The 24,932-nt window shown below is 45.7% G+C and overlaps 2 protein-coding genes across 2 annotated transcripts; one reads left to right on the forward strand and one right to left on the reverse strand.

The window, feature by feature from the left end:
- The first annotated feature begins 2,619 nt into the window (after positions 1-2,619).
- On the forward strand, positions 2,620-4,195 carry CLEC3B (C-type lectin domain family 3, member B). The gene is made up of 2 exons (XM_010074623.1): positions 2,620-2,720; positions 3,786-4,195. Exons 1-2 carry the CDS (start codon positions 2,639-2,641, stop codon positions 4,184-4,186), a joined length of 483 nt encoding a protein of 160 aa, XP_010072925.1. The 5' UTR covers positions 2,620-2,638; the 3' UTR covers positions 4,187-4,195.
- Positions 4,196-11,780: 7,585 nt separating this feature from the next.
- On the reverse strand, positions 11,781-22,608 carry CDCP1 (CUB domain containing protein 1). The gene is made up of 9 exons (XM_010074634.1): positions 22,539-22,608; positions 19,228-19,431; positions 17,923-18,279; positions 16,247-16,615; positions 15,223-15,450; positions 14,080-14,460; positions 13,251-13,616; positions 12,975-13,056; positions 11,781-12,228 (listed from the first exon to the last, which is right to left on the reverse strand). The coding sequence occupies exons 1-9, from the start codon at positions 22,606-22,608 to the stop codon at positions 11,781-11,783; spliced, it is 2,505 nt and encodes an 834-aa protein (XP_010072936.1).
- Between the last annotated feature and the right edge of the window lie 2,324 nt (positions 22,609-24,932).

Genomic DNA, 24,932 nt, shown 5'->3' on the forward strand with positions numbered 1-24,932 from the left:
AGTGGTTTGGGTTTTTTTTCCTTCTCTTTTTTTGCTACTGTCCCATCCTTCCTCCCTCAATGCACATGAGCTATAGGAGAAGGCAGGTATGGCAGCAGTGCCTGATGTGGAGCAAAAAAATATCCCCTTATGCTGATACAGGGGACATCGGTGCATTGCTCTCGCTAGAGGTACCAGCAGAGAGAGATGCGTTTCTTAGAAAAATCTAATTTTTCCCTCTGTATCACTGCAACTGCTCTTTGTCACCCATCGGTAACAAAAAGGTGGGAGGAAAAAAACCACCTTTTTGACAGGAAAAATTTGGCTCTGATTTAAAAATATTTGCAGGGGTGTGCTGCAAATACAGCTGCCTGGAGCAGCTGGGGAGGGTTTTTAACGAGAGCTTGGTAGTTTTCTTTTCAAAGGAGATGTGAGTTTTTCTGCAGGGGAAAGGACAAAGCCGCCGACTTGGCATTTTTTGGGCAGCCCCATCCAGCCCTCTGGTGGTCCATCTGCCCTGCCTGCAGCAGCTCTTGGTTAACTTATTTTTTTCTGATTTTTACCAACACCAGGGAGGGGGGAAAAGAGGGAGAAAAGCACCACAAAATTCTCCACGAGGATCCTCTTTGCCCCCAGTCCCTCGCAACAGCCAAGCCTGTCTGTCCACCTGCCCCATCCCACCCCATCTCATCCGCAGCATCCCCCACCCTGCTCGCCCCCTGCCCTCACTGGGGGGAGTCAGGCAGGGGGAAGGCACTGGAGGGTTGGGGTGTTTGGCTGGATTGATTTTTTTTTTTTGATCTGCACAGCCAAACAAGGAGTGTTAGAAAAGAAAAAAGATTATTCAAGTCAAGCTTTTTCTCTCTGCACAGCCCAACCAGGAATGTTAGAAAAGAAAAGATTATTCAAGTCAAGCTTTTTCTCTTTTTTTTTCGCTTTTATTTGTTTTTCCCTTTTACTTGTTTTTTTCTTTTATTTGGTTTTTTCCCTCTTTTACTTGTGTTTTTCCTTTTGTTTGTTTTTTCTTCTTCTTTTCTATAATTATTGTTTACATTTGGCCCTGCTTCAGAACAAAACTGGTGCCCTTTCACTGTGAAACAGACAAACCATTGCATTTTTTTAGAAAATGCTGAGGCAGCACATTCACTGTGCCTTCTTTCGGGGTTTTTTTCCCCCGCAAATTGCTCCCCAGTGATTTTTTCCCAGACTCAGCTGTTCAGCAAACTGACCCCTGATGTCTTGGGAGGGCAGATGGGATTTGCCCTCCTCCAGCAGCTGCGGGGGTCTCGCCCAGAAGGGTGCCCAGGGAGGGGGGAGCCTCAGGGGGTGATGGGGACAATGGCATCCCCTGGCTCAGGGGTCCAGGTTGGAAGAAGAAATCCCGATGGCCATGGAGGGTTGATGACGGACATTGTGAACCAGAGTGATGCTCAAGCAGTTATCACGGAGACGTGTCACCTCAGGTGGCAGGAACCCTCTGGGCAGAGACCCACCCGCAAATCTGGAGCAACAGAAGGAGCTGCCCCAGTGAGAGAGGCATTGGCGGAGTCCTGCTCTGGTCCTTGGATGTTATTACTTAACCCTAAGGGACGTTTGTTCCACTTGCATGGAAAAAAAAGAAGGAACCAACCCAGCATTAATTAGCTGCTTCCCACAAAGTGTTTCATCAAAGGCAGCAAAATAATAACTAATGCCTCAGTGTTAAGTGAGCTGGTTACAGTTAATTGAGCAATGAAGCAGCTCAGTGCCCCCCTCCTGGCCTGTTTGGTTTTTCACACCCGCGGCACCATGTCATCTTCAGGCTTTTGTGCTCATCCAGCTGCTTCCCCGCTTGCCCGGCTGCATGCCTTGGCCCCCCAGCTCCCCGACCCTCGAGGAAGCAAATGGTCCCCTTTCCTTTCACCCCATGAGGCTGCAATGAACTCACCAGTCAAGGAGACATCTTCTCGCAGCAGGAGAGCAGCTCTGGCCAGTTTTGTGTGCTGGCACCGGGGATGCTGAGGGCAGAGGCAGCTGGGATGACCCCAGGGATGGGGTGGGTGGTGGTGCTGAGGGATGGGGGGCTGGTGGGGCAGGGGCAGATCTGGCAGAGGTCCTGCAGCCCTTCCAGCCTCTGCTTGCCAAGCATCAGGCTGACGAGCAAAGTGCTTTCCTACCAACACACCCAGGAGAGCAGATGGAAGGGCACGTTTTTGAGTTGTGTTTTTTTAAAAAAAAACAAAACCAACAACTATTCAGCAGCAGATTTAAGTGTGTGGCAGGACTCGTGCTCAGAAGGGGCAGCCTCATACGGGGCCCTCCTGCTTTTTGGGAGCTTGACCCTGGTGCAGCACAACCCCAGGTGAGACTCTGGCCCCACAAAGCCCCAAAACCCAAACTGGGAAAACTGGGTTGATGGTAGAACTATGCTGGTGGAGCAAAAGCACTGGGGGCTGTGCGAGGGAGCAGGCATTGGCTTCGAGGCTCCCTTCTGTTCATCCTTCTCCACAGGGACAGGAACAGGGGGTTGTGATAGCAGAAGCAGCTCCGGCTGCCTCCCTGGGGGACGCAGCTGATGTTCATGCTCCTGGCAGAAGCAGCTCCGGCTGCCTCTCTGGGGGACGCAGCTGATGTTCATGCTCCTCCCTTGGTCTCTCCAACAGACGGCGTGAGCCTCAAAATGATTGAAGAGCTGAAGGGCATGATTGACAACATCTCGCAGGAGGTGGCTCTGCTGAAGGAAAAGCAGGCGCTGCAGACAGGTAAGGGGCTTGCTGAGGAAGGAAAGCATGGCTTTGGCTTTGGGAGAGGAGCTGCAGCTGCTCCACACACTTTAACCAGAGATGCCCAAGCGACAGGGAGTCCATCCCAGCTTCCTGTTTGCAAAGCTGGGGCTGATTCCATACCACCAAGCCAGATGTTCGTTTTCTTTTATGAGTCAGAGGGATGGGTGATGAATTACTCTGTGCTTCAGGCAAATGGAGCTCACTCTTGTCTGAACCCCAGTGACATGGCGACCTGGTCCCTTATATATCCCACGGCATTGCCCAGGGAACTTCCTGGACGTCAGTCCCACCATCAAACACAACCAGAGAATGGTCCTGAAACATCCGTCTTCCAGCCATGCTCCACGGTTATTCTGTGCAGAGTCCGCTGATGGGGAGAGGAGAGGGGTTTGCAGAGCACGGAACAGCAATGAGATGAAAATGCAAGCTCAGGAGAATTTGCTCCTTAAAAGCAAAGGAGCACAAGAGAAATCAAGGTTTTAGTTGCACGCTCATATTCGTTGGTTTGGATATTAACATGTGGCTCTAATTAGTTATCGTTTGGCTACTGAACCCTGCGCTCTCAGGGTTCAGAGCTTAAAAAAATAAATTGCTGTTCTTAACAATAACATCAGAGGCAAGGAGAAATTTCATCTGAGGACCTCAAGCTATGCAAGCACAACACTTCTGATCAGAGCCTGTTAAAAAAGACGTTTTTCTCCTGCTTGCATAATTAAGATGATTGAATTGAAACAGAAAACACTCCCAACACCTGGCAGCACCCATCACCAACCTCACCTCCAACAAACTCATCAAAGTGCAGCAGGAGCTGGGGAAGAGCCAGGGGCACCCCAAGGTCCGCTTTCCCGCCACAGTTTGCAGATGAGAAAAGGAGGGAGTATCCCTGGGATGCCAAGAGTCCTTGCACAGCTCAAGAAATGCCATTTGTAGCTTGGCCGCTGCGTTCGCTGCTGCTCCCTTTTCCTAGGCACTGTTTTTAAAAGCAATTCCTTTTCTGCCTTTTTTTTTTTTTTTGTTCTGTTTGTCTGGTACCTCTCTCAGTTTGCCTGAAAGGCACCAAAATCCACCTAAAATGCTTCCTGGCATTTCCGGAGACCAAGACGTACCACGAGGCCAGCGAGAACTGCATCTCGCAGGGGGGCACGCTGAGCACCCCCCAGAACGGGGAGGAGAACGACGCCCTGTACGACTACATGCGCAAGAGCATCGGCACTGAGGCGGAGATCTGGCTGGGCCTCAATGACATGGCGGCCGAGGGCAAGTGGGTCGACATGACGGGCAGCCCCATGCGCTACAAAAACTGGGAGACTGAAATCACCACCCAGCCCGACGGCGGCAAGACGGAGAACTGCGCCGCCTTGTCCGGGATGGCGGTGGGGAAGTGGTTCGACAAGAGGTGCAAGGAGCAGCTGCCCTACATCTGCCAGTTCATGATCGTGTAACGGTGGGGGGCTCTACGCTACCTGCCCGCACCCCAGGTCTCGCCCCTTGGCAGCAGGATTGTAGAGCTATAGGTACATGGCGTACACGTACGTATGCACACCCGCGTGCACATGTTCCAGTAGAGTCACCCTTTGCAAAGAAAGTCACCGCGGCTTGGCAGCGGGTTAGAGAGCATTTCATTTGGCCACCTCCAGCCCCCTCAGCAGCTGCGTTGTTCTCACTAAGGCACTATCTACAGATATATTTTTTTTACACAAGGAATTTATTAGGATGGCTCGGTTGTTTCAGAACCCTGCCAACATCCACCTTGGCCGCCCGGGGCTATCGCTCTGCGGTGTCCTTTCTATCTTGTTGAGCTTCACTGGGACACCAGCAAAGCCAGTTCCTGCTTTCTTCTCCTGTTTTGCTTCCCTGTAAACCCTGGGAGCACATGGGATTGAGCTCCTCAACCCCCACAGCACTCCGATCCAGGCTTCTGGGGATCAAGGTCCCATCTCAGTGGGCAGAGGGAGTTACTCCTGCTTTGCTTTGAGAGGTAAAATTGGGCTTGTTGGCTGAGTACCAGCTGGTCAATGGGTTGTTGGACCCATCCAGCTACATGCATAGATGAGTGAGCAAGGCATGAGTTGACTTACTGAGAAGGAGGGCGTCCTTTCCCAAAGCATTCCCCGTTTTTTTGTCTTTTTCTCATCAGTTTCACTGGTTTCAGTGGGAGAGCTAGACCCACCACCAGATCTTTTAAAAAATACCATCAGAAGCTTTATTTATGCCCCAGCATCATGGAGGAAGCGGTGATGTCTTACAGCACAGTCAGACAAACATATTCTTGGCAATAGGAGATGAAAGTTTTGGGTAAATAACAGAAATGTAATGCTGTTAGGGAATATGCTGCCGTATAAAAAGCCAACTGTCTATTGAAAGTTAGCCCCAGGACACCTCACTTTAGCAGCTTTAGGAACCATCTGACCTATTCTAGTGAGGGAAACGCAGCTGAAACACTCCAGCCTGTGTTGGTCCAGGCACAGTCCTCAGCACACACAAACCTGCTGAGTACTGTTGGTGCCAATAAAGCCGTGCCCAGCTGAACCTCTGGCCTCAGTAATTTTTCTTCTGACAAAAGGGTTAAAAAAAAAAGACACTAAATAAACAGCAATGAAGGGAAAGAAGCGCAGGTCACCCTGACAGCTTACTGAGGCTTTGTCGAGGTGGGTTTGCTGGCTGCGGGCTCAAAGGTATCAGCAGTTCTTTGCAGCTCGGTGCTTGGGAATAACCTCCCCAGTTTGGGTCATGTCCCCTGCGCAGCCAGGGTCGGGGGTGCCAGGACACAATGCTTTTGGGGAGCCCACGGGAGAGGTATTTCCATTTGCTGCTTCGTTTAAATACAACACAACTGTGGGTGTTCGGAGATGTCGGGTGGGAGAGGCAGGCTGGAGGGATGGAAACACACAGATGCAGAGCACACACTGCCAAGGCTGCCTCTATCGCCAAACTCTCTGCTGTTCAAACGAGTATCAAATAAATATAAATATAGAGCTTGCTGAAGGAGTGGAGTTGTATCAATGTGGTTGGGGTACTTTCTTCTCCATGCATTTCTCTTCCAAGCAGCTCTGAGGACCTTCCAGAGTGTCAGGGATACCAAAGGCCGAGGGGAAGAGCAGAAAGCCAGAGCCTCCTGCCCTGGGAGGGGTTTGTGGGATTTCCACCTCCCCTTTATCGCCCCATTCATGTGCCACACACGGGATACAGGCAGAGAATCCTTTCAGAAACAAAGAAAATTTCCTTCCTCCCTTCCTTGTGCTGCTGGGAATCATCCCTCCAACATACAAGCCAGCCCTGAGGATCAATGCCAGAGGGTGTTCCCAGAGAGGACATCAAGGAGTCAATCTGTCAAAATCCAGAGAATAACAAGATGCTCCCAGCAGATTTCTTGCTCCTATCTCTCTTGGTCTCTGTTTTCTCATAGCTCACTCCTGCCAACACCATTCTTCAGCGATGTTTTGCTCTTCTGAAGCCAGGAGGAGCATGGGGAAGGGGTGGCTCTGCTCCTGCCCTGTTTGTTGGAACCAGGATGCCGCAAAACTGACCTCGCAGCTCCAGGGTTGCATTTAGGAGTTTAATATTTTTCTATACATCTCTTCTTACTGTACATTATGAGCTACAATTTTTCTTTTAAAAGCCAAAGAAAAATAAATTCTGGAAGAGTGCTTACCACAGCACTTTATTTTTGGCCAACCCCATGTTTTGTCCTCGCCATGACCGCCGGGGTGGAGGGGTTGGACGGGGGGATGCTGGCCAGGGGACGCTGGCTGCCTGCGCTGCGGCATGGCCTGACAGGAACCGCCTGGAGCGGATGAGGTCCATCTGCCAGGGGCTGGGACAAGCATCTCTCTTCTGATCTGTCATTAAATCTTTTTTGACACTCAAAGCCAGGGAAGAACATCTGCTGTCCACAAAGTGCGGTCTCAACCAAAGGCGTGCGGATTAACAGCAGAGGAAAGCTGAAACATGAAACGGGCAGATATTTGTTTGCTTTTGGCTTCGGTCAGTAAAGGGAGGGGTAGGCAAGGGTGGGTAAGAATTAGGTAGTCCAAAGCCAAAAGCCTGTTTTGAGCCTTGAATGCTTTTGGGGGACTCAGTCTTTCACAGTCCTGGATCAATTCAGATCAAGAGAGTTTGGTGACATGGGAAAAGGACCCCAAGCAGGGCTGGGGGATGAGACCATCCACAGGATGCTTCTCAAAAGGGAAGGAACACCTCCACGCCTGCACCCCTTGTCATTCCCATCAGCTTTACCATCTGGTCCTGCTCCTACCTAAGCACTGAACCCCCCTTCAGTGACTGACCTGCCAGTCTCTCCTTTTGCAAATAAAATAATAAATTAACTTAAAGTGCCATTTCTCCAGCTCAGAAGCCACCATAGGCAGGAAAAAGACACGGATCTGTGAGGATCGGCAAACAAGGGTAAGCCAAATGACCGCTGAGAGCACAAAAATAAAACAGTTGGGGGTCACTACACTGATGAGAGCGTAAAAATAACCTCCCTGGGGGCAGAAGATAAAGCAGGGGATGACAGAATATCAAACTATGGTATACAGAGTGAGAAAACAGTGCTTTATTCCCTATCAACGTCCAAAAGCATCTCCAGTTTAGAGCTACCTGCTGGGAATCCAAAGGTAACAGCTGGAAGCTCTTGCAAATACAGGCGTAAACAAATCACAAATGTTTAGAAGCGATGTTTAGAAAACAGTGTTGGGGAAGCACTAGATGTTGTGAAAGAAAACGCAAGAGGGGAAATACAACCAACACCACCAACTGCTTTGCAAAAATGCCCCTGGGCCAGCTTAGCTCTCCACGGCAGGAATGGGAACGCTGCTTATTTCTATCACATTCACCAACAGGTCTCTGGTGTTCAATATTGCACCCCCTTTCTGTGTTTCTCAGGAGCTGTGAGGCCACATGGAGAGGGCCAGGTCCAGTTTAGGGCTCCCCCAGTACAGGGAAGAACACAGACTTACTGGAGCGAGCGCAGCAAAGGGCCACAAAGGTGATGGAGGGACCGGGGCAGCTGGTGTGTGAGCACGGGGACAGCTCAGCCAGGAGAGGAGAAGGCTCAGAGGGTCTCATCCACGTGTTTAAATGCCTGGTGGGGAAGGGGAGAGAAGACAGAGTCACAGTCACAAACTGAAATAGGGGAAATCCTGCTTAAAGAGAAAAGAAACCTTTTTCCTCTGCGAGAGCGATAAGAGATGAAGCTTTATATAGCTATTCAATCGAAGGGAAACGAAAAAAACTCCACCAAAAGTACCACAAAGCAAGTAAGATGTGTTTTTATATTAAATGATCAGTCCAAACACACCATTCACCTGCGGGCAAATGAATCCGCTCGACCACAGTGACAGATCTGCCTTACTGTTAGAGCAGGATGATCCACGGGCAGCTGGAATTCCATGTGGATTCATGTGCAACCTGGATGCTGCTCCATCGCTGGGAAGGCTGGGATCCAAACCCCCCAGGTGCCATGCAGACATGAGGGATCCAGCCCCCGGGAGAGGGGACATGCCCCAGGTCCCACCTGCCAACACACACCCCCAGAGGCTGGCTCTTGCACTTTGTTACAGAATATGTCAGAGCAGAAAGCCAAACCCTCAGGCGGGTGGACCTTAAACCAGACAACATTTAGGAAACGCTCCAGAAACAGCGCTGGTTATAAACACGGTTAAACAATCAGCTCCATTGAGGAGTGAGGACGTGGAAGGCGCGGCGTGGGTGGGGTGCAATGTACCCACAGTAAATGACTGGCAGCTCTCTGCACAGCCCAGAAACTGAACCTGCTTTGAAAAATGAAGCAGAACAATCAGTGCTTTTTATTCCTAAATTAAAAGGTATGCACCAATAAGGGATGCAAACACAGCAAGTAATAGCAGTGTATCGCTGGAGAAAGATAAGCAAACCTGAAAGCATGGTAGTAGGAGGAAAATTAAAAAAAAAAAAAAAACAAACAAACCAAAAAAAAACCAAAAAACCACTTCACATATAAAAATGTGGAAAGCTTGAAAAAAAAATTGTTATACCATTCTGTCCAAGTAGCCTATTTTTAAGCCTGCTGGAACTGCAGGTATAGGTAGTGCACACAGCCAGATGTAAAACCACCTGGCTTTTATCAAGGGATTAAAGAGAGCAGGCAGCTCTGGGGCCAAACTGCAGTGAGCAGTGTACGAATCTGAAAGCAAAGATAGAGCTTTTTATAAATAAATAAAAAAAAACAAAACAAGAAAGCAGTCAGTATGTACTGATTCCATACACTTTAATTTAGAACAAAAAAGAGCTTCACACGTTTCCATAAGGGTCTCTTCTGGGCTGAAGGACTAGTCATAAAATGTACTTTTATGCTATTATCCCTGAAAATAAATTAATCTGGAATTCAATTGTATGTGTCAGTTGGACGTGAATAAATTACAAACACCGTGACCCTAACGAGAAGCCACTGAACCATGTATTTTTATAGTGAAAGCTTCAAATATTTTACAACCCTTCTCCCCAACAATCTAAACACACGCCTTTAAAAACAGGAATTAATGCATATCACTGGCTAGGTGACAAAAAGTACACACACAGTCAGCAATACACTATCCCAGCAAACTAGGCTCTCCAGAAACCCATTGCTGTCATTTAGGGCGATGGTGTCACTACCAACTGTCGGACATCATCATACTCAAGGCTGAGTTTACACACGAGAAAGACAAACTAGTTACTCCAGCTGGTAGTATAATTATATTTTATTTATTTTAAAAAAAATTAAGTCACAACTTTCTCTTAATGAAAAGTGAACTGGAATTTGTGCCTGAACTTGTTACCAAAGCAAGCACAGTGAAAGTCAACCTTAGGCTGGAAAGAACTGCAAACTAAGGTTTCTATTGCCATAGCAAAAGCTGAGTTAAAACAGAACAAATAAAAAAAAACCAAGTCAACAAGCGTCAGTCTTCCTTCAAAGATCAAGAGGTTCTGAACATAAGCCCAACCTCCATTACATTCTCTTCAGTAGGTTAGAAAAAACATGAACTAAAAAATGTCATCTAAGCAACTGCAGAAACTGAGCGGGAGGGATGAGTCAGCCTGGAATTTCTCTTACAGACTGCTCAGTCCTTTTTAATAAAAGACAAGTGAAAAACATTGACCAGACAAATGCACAACTGGACTACTAGGATAAAAATGTATTGTGGCAATTCGGTTACCTGAGAAAAACAGTTATCAGTATTGCAGAAATAAAACTTTTTAAGTTCTCTAATGACATTCAAGTGACTCAGTACACTTTGAAATGTGCGATCCCAGCGACTAGCCAGAGATCTAGGAATACACATTTCTGTATTAAAAGTGATAAACATAAGCAGAAAAATACCTGAAACAATTAAAAGGCACTTTAGCTGGCACATGTTTTGCTATATGCTACAGAAAACTGAGTCAGGTACGACATTATCCTGGATCTTGTAGTGGTCCAAGCGATAAAATGGTATATACACTGTTAAATACACACATTCAGCATATAAATAGTCAGTCTCCAATACCAGCATAGTCAACACAGGAAGAAATCCACATTCTTTTTTGATGTAAACATTAAGGTTTCTAGCAAAGGCATTTCCACTTTAAACATTATGATGTTTAACATCAGTGCATGCAACACCGTCTACAAGTTTTATGGCACCTCGGTGTGTCCTTAGGCAAGAAACAGTCGCGGTAAGGCATTTGGAGAGAAATCCTCAAGTCAACAGGTCTAGTGTTGCACACAAAGCTGCAAACATCCTCAGTAACTGCACACCTGGACAAGCCAGATGTTTCTATAGAAAAGGCAATTTTATTCATATACCCGTAGTCCTCTGCATGAAGTTCTGACTCTCAAGTTTTAAAAGGCACAGAAACTGAGCGGCACACTAACCACAGCACTTAAAAAATGAGACCTGTTCTTTTACCTGATTTCAAGAGGTGGCTTTCAAAGGCAGCTAGGTGACTGAAGTTTAAGTCCCACTAGAAATCAAGAGCTGTCCCCACCATCACTTCAACACGGTTGTTACATTCAGACTGATTAAAACAAAAAATAAAAATCTAGGCTTTCCTTTTGGATTCACTGTCACTCTTTGCATTTCAGATAAACTGCCTGCTGGAAACAATCCGTTATTTTTACCCCTTTTTTTAATCCTTGTTAAATAACCAAGCATCTCTAACAGGTGAAGTCAAGAGCACTAGGAAATATCTGGATGACCACGTAATTATTTCTTCATTGAATACTTATGCTTCATTGAGCCAAAAGCACAAGGTATTAGTAAAATGCAAACGCTGCAGGCATCTTAACAGAAGCACAAATCGGTTTAGACTTTTGAAACTGTTTTTGTAAAAAAGCAAAGAAAATCCAGTATTTGGGGTAGACTCGCACAGTGCTACCCAAGTACAACATTAGTTGGAAATTAGAGAAAGCCCAAACTTCACTTCTGAACTAGAAGAGCCCAAGCTCAAGTGTTCACACCGATTTACCACATGGTGCTCTTCCAGGTGGCATACATGGTCTTTCACTACACTTACATAGCCACCATTATGCTAAATGAGATGAATTTTCAAGCAGCAAGTGGTGGAAATGACAGTGTCTCCTCCTCTGCTTAGACATCTGTGCAACCTGGAGTTGCCTCAGGATGGGGATGTAGCACACGCCTTCCAAGAGTCACCAACCAACGCTCAGGAACAAACAACTTGAGAGAGGAGGAGATACTGGACAGAACACTCTCCCCACTCTGTTGAAATTGGTAGTTAGGAATTCATTTTCCTGATGTCTTTATAACAAAAAGCAGGAGCGTACCTTTGCCACCCATTTCACAACCAGGAGTGCACGCAGTCCTGGAGTGTCTTGACTGTTTTTGAATTGGTAGATGTTCACGCTAAAACTGAAAAGCTATCAACAGCTGAAGTTTAAAAAAACCAATCAAAACCACACACACAAAACAAAACACCATCAAAACACATTTAAAAATAACACTCCGCTTCAGTTTTTTTCCTAGACCCCTGTCCTTACAGGTATTTCCACAGGAAACCGCTACACCTGGCGTAAAATTACTCCACTAAACCATCCTGTTCCTTATTTTCCAGCAAGGACATGCCCATATCTCCACTACTCTTTTCAGTTGTATCTCCATTGTCCTCCAATTGCCCTGATTTCTGATGAGCAAATGTGTAAGTGTCATGGTCCGTGTCCATCAGAGGCGGAGGTTCCTCAGTGTCAGAAGAGTGTTTAATGTCTTTTCTGAAGGAGAGTGGAGGTGGGGAAGGTGGCAAGCTACCAACAGGCCCATCAAAAGGCCGGTACACATCAACTTCTGGAGCAACCAAGCCATTGGATTCTTTCAGCAAGTGCCCATAGACCATCGCTTCATCAATAACTGCATAGACGTGAGACTCATTGTTTTTCCTTCCTTTTGTGAAAAAGCCTTTTTTGCCAGGCACCTGGGTGTTCACATCAGCGTTGTACACTCCCACCATGGGATTCTGGCTTTTCTTCTTCCTGTTGCAGAGTTGAAATTGTTAACAGGTCAGAAACAACGCATGGCTGGTGTGTTTGAACTTAGTGACAGAAGCTTCTGTTGACCCATCCCAGACACCCAGGGTCAGGCAGCCTGGCTGGACTGAAGGCTTTACTTGCAATCTTAGGAAAAACAACTCTTGAGTCTAGACTCATGTTTTTTTTGGCAAAGCAGAACATAACTTCACACTGTTTGGTTACCTACTGCTGTTCTGCTGACCCCAGAGTTTGCATGATGAACTTGTATGGGGTCCCAGCCGTGCAGTGTACAGAGTGTTCCAACACCCACAAACACTAACAGGACCTAGAGGCTGTCACATCCTCACAAAACAAGGCTGAGCCTTGCTGAACACCAGTAAGATAGAGAGTCCTCTATGAAAGCTGAATAAACTTTTCTTGATTGCACTTTCTGGAATGACTAAAGGACAAAGTGAAGGTTTTTAAGCCTGTGTTTGTGAAGTCCTCCCTGTAATGCTATGCATGTTTGCTTTGCACAACCTTGTTCCCTCCCCAAGGGCTCATCTCATAGAAAAATGCTCCCACTCGATGTGCAAACTCCAAAAGAGGTTGCTGGATGTTGTGTAAATGAAAGACAGCTCTTAGCGTATCTGAATGCTTCAGACTTGTGTTCAAGGGATCTGTATCAACACGTGAAACAGATGGCCCAGCAGCTCTCCTGCAATGCCTTCTTGAACTGCTAAATTACACATGAAGAATTATGAACTTACTTCTTCTTAACACAGCACACGGTCAGTCCAATAGCCATGAGAACTCCAGCCCCAGCCACCACAGCAAGGATCACTCCTAGGTCTGCAAACAGACAAGGAACAAGGACACTGAGTGAGAGAGAGAAAACATCCAGCTTTCTCCTGGAAGCCAGCTGGGTCTGAAGGCAGGGATCTCATAAAACCCACACCAAGGTGGACCAGCATCCATCACTGCTTCCCCAAGGGAAAGCAAGGAAACAAGCAGAAAGCAGACCACCACAGCCTCCTAGTACTCACCAATCTGCTTGTCAGCAAGAGTCACCCAGAACTGCAGAGTCAGCTGTGTCCTGTCCACAGGTTTGCAGTTGGAAATGTTCACCCAGAAGTCGTGATACATATTTCGGGGCTGGGGCAGAAGCTCATCCTCACGGCGCACAGTTTCCTCTGCCCCCAGCGTCTCTTCCTTTACATTGAGGTAGGCACGGCCCGTCTCGCAAACAATGCCCATGCGGTCCTTGGAGAACCCCAGGCGAGCAACTTGCTTGCTGGGCACGATGACGTACCAGGATATGGAGACGTAAGGAGGAAGACCGTACGGCCAGTTGGGAGTCTGCAGGTAAACTTTAGCTTTTGGCTCTGGACTCACAGTGAAAGTACACTCATCTGTAGTAACGAAAATTAATAAAGGAATGAAAACTTAGTTCTGATACTCTGATACTCTTTTTTTTTTTAAAGCTTTCTCTTTCAGCACATTTTATCTGGTCTTTCTGTTCTGTAACAAAAAAGCATCACTGCTGTGACCAGAAAATTTACACAGTCACTTGCATCTCAGTACCAGCAATACAGCTCACCTATCATCCCTTCCACATTAGTAATATCACAATTAGCACAGAAATATCTGCAGAATTTCCCACAACCAACTATCCACCACCTGAAGTACAAAGTTCCTTCCTTCTTCCAGGAATAAACCACCTCACTGACTTGGATAAAAGACTGATCCAAGCAATGGCTCCAGGACTAGACCATACAGAAGTGAACTCTAATTTCTATTTATTCATATGTGCCCTAAGAAGTGTGTTGAGAGATCCAGCACTGTACAACAGAGTAGTACAAACCACTACCTTACCTTTAATATGTGGCACAAAAGACATTTTCAGATCCTGATGGTTAGACTCATTGAGGAATCCTTTACCAAATGTTTTTAAGGATATGGTGATATTATTCCTCATCTGAATCTTTTCAATGGATCCACCAGGACAGAACACACCAACATTCAACTCCATCTCTGGGGTGGCACTAACAACGCTGTAACTGTAGCTTGTGTTGCACCTCTGCTCTGGGACGTGTTGCTGAAGTTTCAAGGACGGAGAAGTAATTTCTATATTAACCAGATCAGGAGCCAAGAGCCTCCAAATAAACTTATGCAGTCGAATTGGCAACTGTGTAATGATGTTGGGCACCGACAGGGAATAGATCTTCCTCTGACACCGCCAAAGATCGACACAGCCTGCAGTCACAAAAACATTTCCCAAGGGTTGTATTTTCCTTGCAGAGGAAATATCTAGGAAAAACAAGTGTTCCTGTGCACCAGAGTACACATACCCAGTGTACTGTCAGTTTCATGTTACAGACCCAAAGAAGTATTTACCCAACAAAATACCCTCTCCTAGTAACCTTTACCCAAACGTGTATCATTTGTAGTTAAAGACCTTTCCTTAACAGGGTGGAGGACACCAAAGAGGCCAACAGAGACAAGCATATTCAGAATTCTTCACTCGATATGTTACTTTCGCTGTATCACTGTCTGACTGGGCTGCAGTTGCAGACTAGCCAAGGTCCGGACATATACTTTAAATCTCTTTCTCTACTGGTAGTTGAAAGCATTTGGGAAAACCCTACACCAAGTGAATATGCCAGTGGCACAAGATACATTCCTGGTGGCCACCTTGGTCCTGCATTTTCATAGGCAGATTTATGGCTCTCATGTTCTGTTTCCTTATTCTGCAGTTTTCAGCAACAAGATCCTTAGATGCCTTCTGTCCTTTCCCTTCTAGGAATAGCTAGGCAGCTTCTATTTTTAAAGGTAGCATGACATAGTGAACAACAAGGTCATCTCCAGATTCATTGTACCCAACTCCCAGCAAGCCAACACCTGGTTTCCAACCTCACTCTATTTAAAGGTCAAGCAAGAGAGAAGGTTTGGCTGACTGCTGAGCAAAAGCACGCAAAAGCATTCCTGAGGAAACAATATTAAGCCACTTTGTCATACTTATGCCTTTTTCAGCTGTGATCCTCAGGCGGGACAAGTCCTTGCACAGAAAGGAGATCTTGTAGACAGCACCAGACACTAAAGTCAAGACGCGGTCACAGGTGCGAGGATCCTTACAGATCAGGCACATGGGTTCAGACATGAGCGGGATGCGGCTGGGCCATCCTTCGAAGTGTATCGTTACAGTCATATTCCGTTCCTTGCTCAGGTCGACCAAATGGGTGACATCTGCAACGAAAAACACCCCAAAGTAACTATGCAATAGCCACTTATGTTAGATTTGTTTTCCCTAAGAGGTTCTTGTCTCTCTTTTGAAGTCAGTTCTACCGACCATACAACCATTGATCTGAAAAAGGTTCTCCGTTCCCAAATTCTGTATTTATTGCAAGATTGCCATCTCAGCTAACTTTTTGTTAGTTTAAGTTTTTCAGAGCCAAGCTAAAGAAAATTGTCCAAAGCCAGTAATTAAGCACATCTAGTTCTCTGGAGTGTGATAAAGATTAAGCTAACTGTCCAAATAAGCTTGAACTCGATTTCTGTCCTGGAGAACAGGCAGCAATACATGAGCTAGGACAATTCCTATCAAGCAGTTACGGTCCTTTCCTGATAGCTGGATCAAGCCCCCGGAGGAAACACAGTTGCAAGGAATAGCTCCCCAGTGCTCAGCTTGGTTTATATAACGTGCAAGACCTTGTACTGCAGGTGTTAAAGGTGTTCAACTACACGATGCAGGCACTGGAGAAGGAATGCTCCACTTACAAGCTACAGTGTAAGATCTACAACAGAGCTCTATACTCCGCCGCAAATTACAAATTTCAGCATCGCTGCCCGCCTTGCTGTCATGATGGCCGGCAACACCCAAGGTGGAAAAGCAGTCCTCCATGTTGCTTAGCAACCCACCTCCTTAAACTCCAGGAGGGTCCAAAGTTCAAGACAAATGACAAAACCAATCATTTATCTTCCTTGTGGTGCTCAGTCCAGGCATTGGTAAGCAAAGCAACAGAAGGGACAGGCAGGTACTTACTCTCATCAACCTGTGGGTGCTGAACAACGACTTGGAAGAGCAAGCGGAGGATGCCTGGGTTCTGAGCATCCTGATCGCAGCCCTGCAGGGACAGGTTGAAACTGCCAGCGATATTGGCAGGCTGGCTGTCACTCAGCTTGAACACCTCTGGGTTGCTGGGGGAGCCGGGGATGTAGTACTCCACCCTCTCCTCTTTTCTTTCACAGTTGGAGAGGCTGTAGTTGTGAAAGAAGACGCTTGCTCTCATGTTGGAAGGAACCACAAACTGCCACGTCATGAGCTCATCTTCTGGAAAGCCCAGTGGGTAGTTTGGGGACATCAGGGTGATTGAAGACTCCCCCTTCAAAATGGATTCAATAATGCATAGCCCTAAAAGCATACAAAAGAAGTGGAGATTAAAGACGACACATCAGCACACGTAGCACCCCAGCAGAATATCTTCATTTTGACAGCGAGATCATCCACTTCAGCTACAGCTTGAGTTATTACAAAACCCTCAGACTAAAACATACACTTGAGTTGATGCTTTTGTCTTAAGTTACAGAAAAGGCAGCAGTGATATTCACGCTGTACTTTCAGTTTAGTGGGTTCACCTTTCAAGAATGTGGACAGCCTTTATTTTTTGGAAAGGAGAGATGCTAGCTCCTACTTCTGCTCCTGGCTTTACAAGAGCAAACATGCAACCTGACCACTCCTTCTGCTTCAGTGGGTTTCAGGAAACAAAAGATGTGAGCTCTTATACCAGCATGGAGCTCTCTGTCCAAAACCTCCCAGATGCACCAAGAGTACGCCAGTAAAGAGCCTCAAATCCACATAATAAAACACAAACATGAACAATGGAGACCGTAAGATGCTTCATGCTCAGATGACTCTTGGCAGTGTGAGGTTGGGTACACAGAGATTACGGTCCCGCTCCAGGACTCCAGCAATGATGTGCAACTGCAAGGGGTGCCAGGAGTTACAAAAACTCCTGTTCTAGTATCTCAAACCTGAGCCAGGTCTCTTTTGTAACTGACGGCAACAAGTGCAGAACTCGAGTAAAGAGCAAGAACATCTCACAAAAAGGGTTTGTGATCACAAAGTAACACACTGCGATATAATATTCCAGGTATTTTAAGAAGATGATTATGCAACATTCTAGCTTATGCAGGTTGAAACAGACAGCTGTATTTAAGCAGCCTCACGTGCCTTACAGGCACTGCTTCATCTTTTCCCACCTTCCTTGCTGGAAGAGGGGCATTAGTTTGAGACTCCAGCAAGTTAATGAAGCTTTATTTTAAAATTAAAAAACCCAGCCACACACTGCAACCAGCAAATGACTCTCTTGGCTCATTCTATGTCGTCTCACCTAGCTGAAAAAATAAACCAGAGCAGGTACGTCTAAGTTTTATGAAATGTAAAGCAATTGAAAATGAGTAATATGCACCAAAAGCAGCTTCATAACAGCTTTCCTCATTATTAGGTTAACCAATCAAACAAAGATATTTTGATGCCAGAAGAGCAACAGCTACCCAACTAAAAACCACACAACAGCAGCTTTTAGAAAAGATGAAGTGGAAGGGAACTAGGAGCAGCAGCACCAAACCCAGAAGGTTACCTAAGAAGAAAGGTTTAAAGAATTGTGCCACAACCTGCACAAGGTGATTCCAGGTGAGGAAACACTACTCCATACTTACGTTTTATGGAAGCCCTGTTTGCAATGCTGAAGCCCGAGGTGGTGAGAGGCGAGTCCCATGGGAGATGCAGGGACATGATGACCCCTCCCAGCAGCTTGACACGAGACACCGAGCCATTCCTGCAGAAGGTACCGATGTTGACTGTGGCCTTATCGATACAGCTGTTGATGTTGTAGCTAACGAAATCCGGGCACGTCTCCCCTGGTTCAATCTGTCTTAGCCACGGGGTAGAAAACTGCAGTTCAAGTCCAGCCTTTGTACTTGCCTTCACATCCCAGATGAAAGTCCTGTTAAGGTGAGGTAGCCCCGATGGGTAAAGACGAACATCTCCAAAGGGACATGGACCCAACACACAGTCTAAATGCAGAGAGAGAACAGCTGTGACACACTATGGAAAACATTCAGGAAAACAAGGAATTTGACACTTTCCGCTTCATTGTTATTTACAAAATTTTCAGGCTGCACCTAACTTCGATGTGCATTAAAGGACACTCTTAAAACATGGTCACATGCTATCTCTGAAACGGACTCCCAGCCCTTAGAGCAGACAGGATAAACCTGCTCTAGTCAGGCTGACTAACAGAAGGGATTCATTGTAGTACTCCTGCCTTGTTTGCTGAAGAATTTAGAAGGCATTTACTGAACAGAGTAAAGGGCTGAAAGAGCAGAAGGGTGAAATACAACATCAGGAGAGCTGGAAATCATGGATCTAGAGAACCAATTTTATCAACTTTATCACATCTCACTTGGAGAATTCCTGGCAAAATGTTCATCTTTAAACTTTCCGCTGCTTGCCATGAACTGTATCTTCTTTCCTTTGGTGCCCCGATGAACAAACCAGGGCCCGGATTTCTGCAGAAGTGATGAGTAACAGCTGTCTCTGCAGGATTCTAGGGAGAACCTAGAAAACTTTTGACTGAAAAATCCAGATTATTGGTATTTCAAGATGGACACTAAAAATAAGCACACTTTAATCTATGTCTAGGCTCCAACTTCAAAGAAGAAATAGCACAATGATTGATGGGTTTATGAACTGGGGGAGAAGGGATGGCAGCAAGGAATTGATGCAACAAACTCATTTAACTGTTTCTGAGACAGTCAAATTAACCTTAATTCCGCCAGTCATAATACAGTTGTTTTAAGCTTGCATAGTTTTGGTAATTCAAGGTTATTTAGAAGTGTCCAAAGATCTTTTCTTACCCAAGATTACAGGGGATACTTTAATACAGTAACAGGAAAAAGAGGTATATGGTTTTACTGGGGGAAAACCACCACTAGAGGAAAAAATATAAAACTGTATCTTACCAATATTTTTCTGAATTTCCATGATGAAATACTTCTCTGGAGTACTGCAAGTGAAGGTAAAAGTCAGGTTCTCCCCAGGCTTTATCTTGAGTTCAGATCTGATGACATTTTTAGCACGAATTTGACAGCCTCGTGAAACACCGGGTCTCAGTTTAATTGTAACTGTGATGTTGTCTGCTGCACGAAGAGAGACCGTATAGGAAGCTAGGAAAGAAAAACAGTGTATTGTTACTAGCATGTACGAGTATCACCTGCCCCTCCACACATCCCCACAGATGCCACATTGTCAGAAGGAACATTTGCATCCACGTTCTCAAAAGTCGCTGGTGTTGGACCCACAGAAGATGCCTTAGCTCTTCCAGTCCAGCACAGACGACACAGAAATAAGCTTGCTGAGCGTGCCCAGCGAGAGGTATATGTGTAATTTCTGCAGGACCAGTTCTGCTCCAGTTTACCTACATTGGCGTTATTTACTTCACATTTCAAAAAGTGGCTCAGCGACTCCTTTCAAATTTCTGTGCTCCAGACTTTGGTTTTCAGTCTGTCATGCCCATCATCAAGCCTGCTTCATTTCTGAAGGCACCCATATGAAGCTGTGACTCAGTTCAGGAAGTTTATTCAGCAGACGAACAATAAAGCAACCCTCAACTTAAATTTTAAGTAATGATAACAGATGAATCTCTGGGTATGCCCCAGACCAGACTAGGTGCTCCCGTGATACCAAAAGCACACCTCAAGGGACACTTGTACACGTGGTCATGACCTACTCCCACCTTCCCCACCTTTTACAACTGTGACATCCACATTTCTGCCTTAGAAATGCTTTCGCAGAGGTTTTGAACCCAGGTTTTCCCAAGGAGAAAAAACCAAAAAACTAGAAAACAACCATACAGGCTAGGAACTGCCTCGCGCAATGACCTTCCAGGCACACAGAGGACAATCACGGGGCAATGGCCGCAGGGTGGGGAACAGAAGGGAGTAAAGCAAAGGCAGCAACCAGAGCTGCTCCGCCCTGTGCTTCAGAAGGAAGCAGTCTTCAGAAGGGAAAGTGAAACAACTACTTCCAGCCTAAGCCCAGAGTTTTGTTTTCCATACCACTGGATGCCTCCGGGTTTAGTCTTTGGTTTTTTTTAAATTATTATTTATCATGCTTAGTGCACAAAATGTCTTTGACCCCAATGGCCATAGTTTTTCTCATATTTATGCCACACAGATACGAAGTATAGCAGCATAATAGCAATAATTAATAGCTACGGACAAAAGAGACTTCTTTCTCACATACAGTAATTGTCACACTGATTTACAGTTTACAAGTAATGGCTGCAAAGTCTGCTCCTCACTTTCTTGTCAAACAGTTACTACTCTTCCTTCTCCCATCCGTAGGATAGCACAACCCCATGGCCAGCCTGGATGGAGAGAAACACCCCAGGGCCACTAACAGCCAGCAACTTCTGCACCAAACGCTTGAGCACGGCTCTGAGACCATTTTTAGTCATGAGGATTAAGTTTAAGCATAACCTTAAGCACATGACTAGCTTTAAAACAAAACAAACACACACCCTGAGCTGAAACCAAGGAACTAAATGACATTTGGAAATAAGTAAATGCTTCCTACAAGGGTCAAAAAAAAAAGTAATGTCTTCCCCAGCCCTTGAAAGACCCGACTTGATCTTCCTGGAAGAACGATGACATTGGGCAGCAGCAGGTGAGACACAGCTCCTGCCTGGCGTAATTGTGTGCACACAGGAGAGATGGACCTTGCTCTCGGCTGCAAGGAAAAGGCATGGAGATATGGACAAACTAAAGCAACCTCTTCTCTAGTTTTCATGAAGCCAGCCTCATGAAACTCCACAGATGATCACTGTGGTCAAAGAAATAAGAGCATAGTGCACAAAATATCTTTGTCAACAGCAGCCTGCTGCTAGAGATGTGCTATCAAATCTCATTTTGTAGGAAAAATGGAAAAAAGAATCATGCAGGAAGTATATTCAGTGACCTCAAAGTCACTAAAAATTACTAAATGGCTAGAACCCCCAAACTATAGCCTCACACACACAGCACAATAGAGAGACTACTTAAAATCCCCTTTATTGCAGAGCTTTTATAAACACGAGTGAGTCTTTGTGACTCATGCTGATCTGTCATTGTCTGCGATTCCCACTGCATGCCTTTTTATTAGGATTACCAGCAACTGTACACGTTTCTCGTAAAGAAGGAATCTCCACGCCTCGCTAACACTGCACAGGGATGACACACAGGATATCCAAACCAACTGAGGAAGCATTGCCAAGCTGGATCTAGTCTCTGTCTACCCAACAATGAAACCAATTCTGCCCCAGTTTTAATCTGCATCTTCCCTGTCACATCTGGATTTTGCTGCTGCTCATCCTTGTTTAAGACTGCTCCTTCATGACAGCTGTCTCATCACAGCATCCCTTTATCACCCAGTGATGCTCCTCTCTGTGCAAATGCCCCTTGGCTGGCTTTTTCTCAACAGTGTTACTTTTTTCCAAACCTTTCATCAATTTTATTGCTCAGAGCTCTCCAACTTGAGTTTAAAACAAACTGCGTAGTGTAAGACAAGTCTGATTACTCCTCAGAGTCTAGCCTAAATTTATCTCCTGTTGTTAAACCTGACAGTAATCCCCTAGTAATTTTTGATATGTATAAATGTCAAAAGGACATTTTTTTTTCCTGTACAAGAGGGAGGTGCAATGCAGAAGACAGGGGGACAGAGAGCATGCATATGTACATACAAGGAAAGGACTTGGCAGGACAGTAATTTTTATGGCTATGTACAGTGCCTTGCTCTCACTCCTGCTTCATTTAGCAGAGTCCAATTAGTCTTGGCGAGAGGGCTGCATTTTATTGCAGCAATTTATCCATAAGGATCTATGGATTGTTTAATGATTTCACTGGATGGATTAGAACAACCAAAAAAAAAAAAAAAAACCAACCCAGACAGACCAAGAAACCAAAGCCCACAAGAGTCCCCAACAAAAAAAAACCCGAGACATTCATTTATCCCAAAATTACATACAAAAACTGTTGGATTGCTTATTCTAGTTAAATCATAGGCTTGTTCCACTTCAGCCATTTTTAACAAAAACCAGTTGGATGGGCTGACTCAGATACCATTCACCAGCCGGGGGCATCTGGAGGAGACCGGCTGCTGCAGAGGACGAGTAGCGGCAACGCTCGCTCCGGATATGAAGTACTTGGATCCAAACCCCTGTTCTGCCCAAGGGAGATCTGAACCCACATAATTAGAGTAAATGCCTTCCTGCTTTGCTAATGCTAATGTTTTGTACCTGCCTTGTTGAATCTTTCTTGGTCAATCCAACTCTCCAGTTTAACTCCAGTGCCCAACTGCCCAAGCATCACCCGCTCCTCCAGTTCCCCCTGCGATGCCCATCCAGGTAACTGCCTTCACATTCTTCAAGCCCTTTGCAAAGTTACTCAGGGACCTGTACGCTGCTTATGCTTTTCTCACCTACTAAACAGTGCTGTGAGCAGCAAACGGAGATCACGAGCACAATCACAAATTCCAGCCAAGCCAGCTTGCTGCAAGTTGCTGTCATCCTGTTGGATTTTATAAAGCAAACAGGTTTTCTATTTAAAATGTAAACTAACTACTCTCCACATTGCTCCATGATCTCCTTATATTTGGACCCGACTTCCAATACCATACAAGGTCTGTATTTAGTGAAAGGATCGCTTTCAGGGCATCACCCAGAAAATCAAAGCTTAAAACCTGCAAAGCTTGTAAACATTTACAGACAGATGCTGCCAATGGCTATGATGCCAGGGTAACCACCCACATCTCGGAGTGGGCACTGGGGGGAGAATATCCATTCCTCAGCAACCACAGGACAGCCCCCTAATCCGTGCAGCTTGCCAAGAGAACGTTGCCCTGGTACAATGAACATTAAGACACCACGCAAGTCGCTGCAGGAGCCTCCCTTGATCGAAGGGGTGTTTGCTTACACAGTTTACCTCGATGTAAGGTAGGACAGCATCTTGGAGCATGTCTGAGCAGCTCATCGGTCTTGGCTCTGGTTAAGGAAGGTGGGAAAGCGCGTTTCACAATCAGCAGTCCCTCCCATGCCAAACATCCTGCTGGCAGCTCTTCGCCTCTCACTTCTGAGGAACTCCAGATCATCCGTTTTCACCCTTCGCAGTTTGCTGTCTCCATACATTCATCTCTCAGCTCCACCCATGGATCCAGAAGAGCCAGGGCCAACTCCGAACCACCAGCATAACTGTATCTCTCAAAATAAGCATTTGCTCTGGCAGCAAGTAAACATGCTCACTTTGTTCCCCAAGAAATCAAAAGGCACAGGTCAAAGCAGGTTGTCCCATAGTACCCTTGGAACGGTTGTTAAAAGGTGTCCAACGGAACAAGGACAGGTGAGACTTTTCCCCATATTATATGAGATCAGTAAAAAAAACTACATCTGTTTTCCCACAGCACTGGCAGCCTGGGCACTCAGAAGCAGACAAGACCTTGCTCACATATTTGAAATGCCCATCTACCAGACGTTATGGCATGATTCTTCAGCTGGCTCTTCCTGAAGGTCTTCCAGGAGGTCCCATTCGCTCCAGGTAGTAAATCCTTGCCTCTGTCACCAAGCCAAAACAAAACGAGAAGATTTTGCTCTGACATAACAGCCAGCACCCACCAGTTTACTAAGCACAGCACAGCCCACGTCCTTCCCTTCACACTCTGGTGGCACCAGCAGAAGTTGAGCAAGAGGAATCTGCATGGTCACACCTCTGTCACGTCAGAGAAGCTTGAGTTGAGGGGATGGTGCCCAAGCTCTGTTGGCTGAGAGACCACCAAAATTCACCAGGTGCTCTACGGGACTCGATTAATGGTTTGGCTCCAACAAATCAACGTGTGCTGCAGTGGGTGTGTTGTCCGCTCCAGAGCTGAGGTTTGACAGGGATGTCCCAGAAATGGCTGGAAGTGCTCTGTTAGAATAACACCTTTAGGCTTTCCTCGAGTCAGGCAAAGGTTTATAAATAATAAAAATTATTAAAGATGTATCATTGTAAAAAAATGTTAGCAGAAACATAACAAAGGCAAAGAGAGAGGATACAGAATTACCAAAAAAAGACCAGTTAGATCAAAACTGGCATCCAAGACCTGTTTTCCCCACATCCCCCAGCCTAACACGTGCTTTGCCGCAGCTGAGCCTTTCTAGGAGCTCTTGCATGGAGTCCATGGCCAGAAAGCATCCAAAGGGAGATGCTTACACAGCTGAGGCTAAAAGCGTCTTGACTTTGTTCTCAGCAAAGGATGGCTCCTTGTGCTATTTCAAAAATTAACCAAGTGTAAAGTTGTTCAGACTCCACCTAAGACTAAGGTTTCGGAAGGTGTGGATTCCAAAGCTTTTTATTTAACACATATACATGTATAAATATAAATTAAGCTGGGTGACAAGGGCTATACCAATTAACAGATCCCTAGCAATACTGATTTGTGAAAATACTGCTGCCACATATTTCAGGAAGTCAAAACTTAATTTTTTTCAGGAGCTTTCCTCCTACTTTCTTTTCTATCCAATATTATTTCTAGATAAGATTAATTCATTTAAGTAATTAACAAGCCTGAACACACCTGACCCACAGGATACCTGATAGCAAGAAGAGGAAACATTCTTCCCTTATTTCACAAACCAAGCCCCAGTCTAGAAACTCCC

Source organism: Pterocles gutturalis, unplaced genomic scaffold (assembly GCF_000699245.1).
Source record: "Pterocles gutturalis isolate BGI_N339 unplaced genomic scaffold, ASM69924v1 scaffold32571, whole genome shotgun sequence".
NCBI lineage: Eukaryota > Metazoa > Chordata > Aves > Pterocliformes > Pteroclidae > Pterocles > Pterocles gutturalis.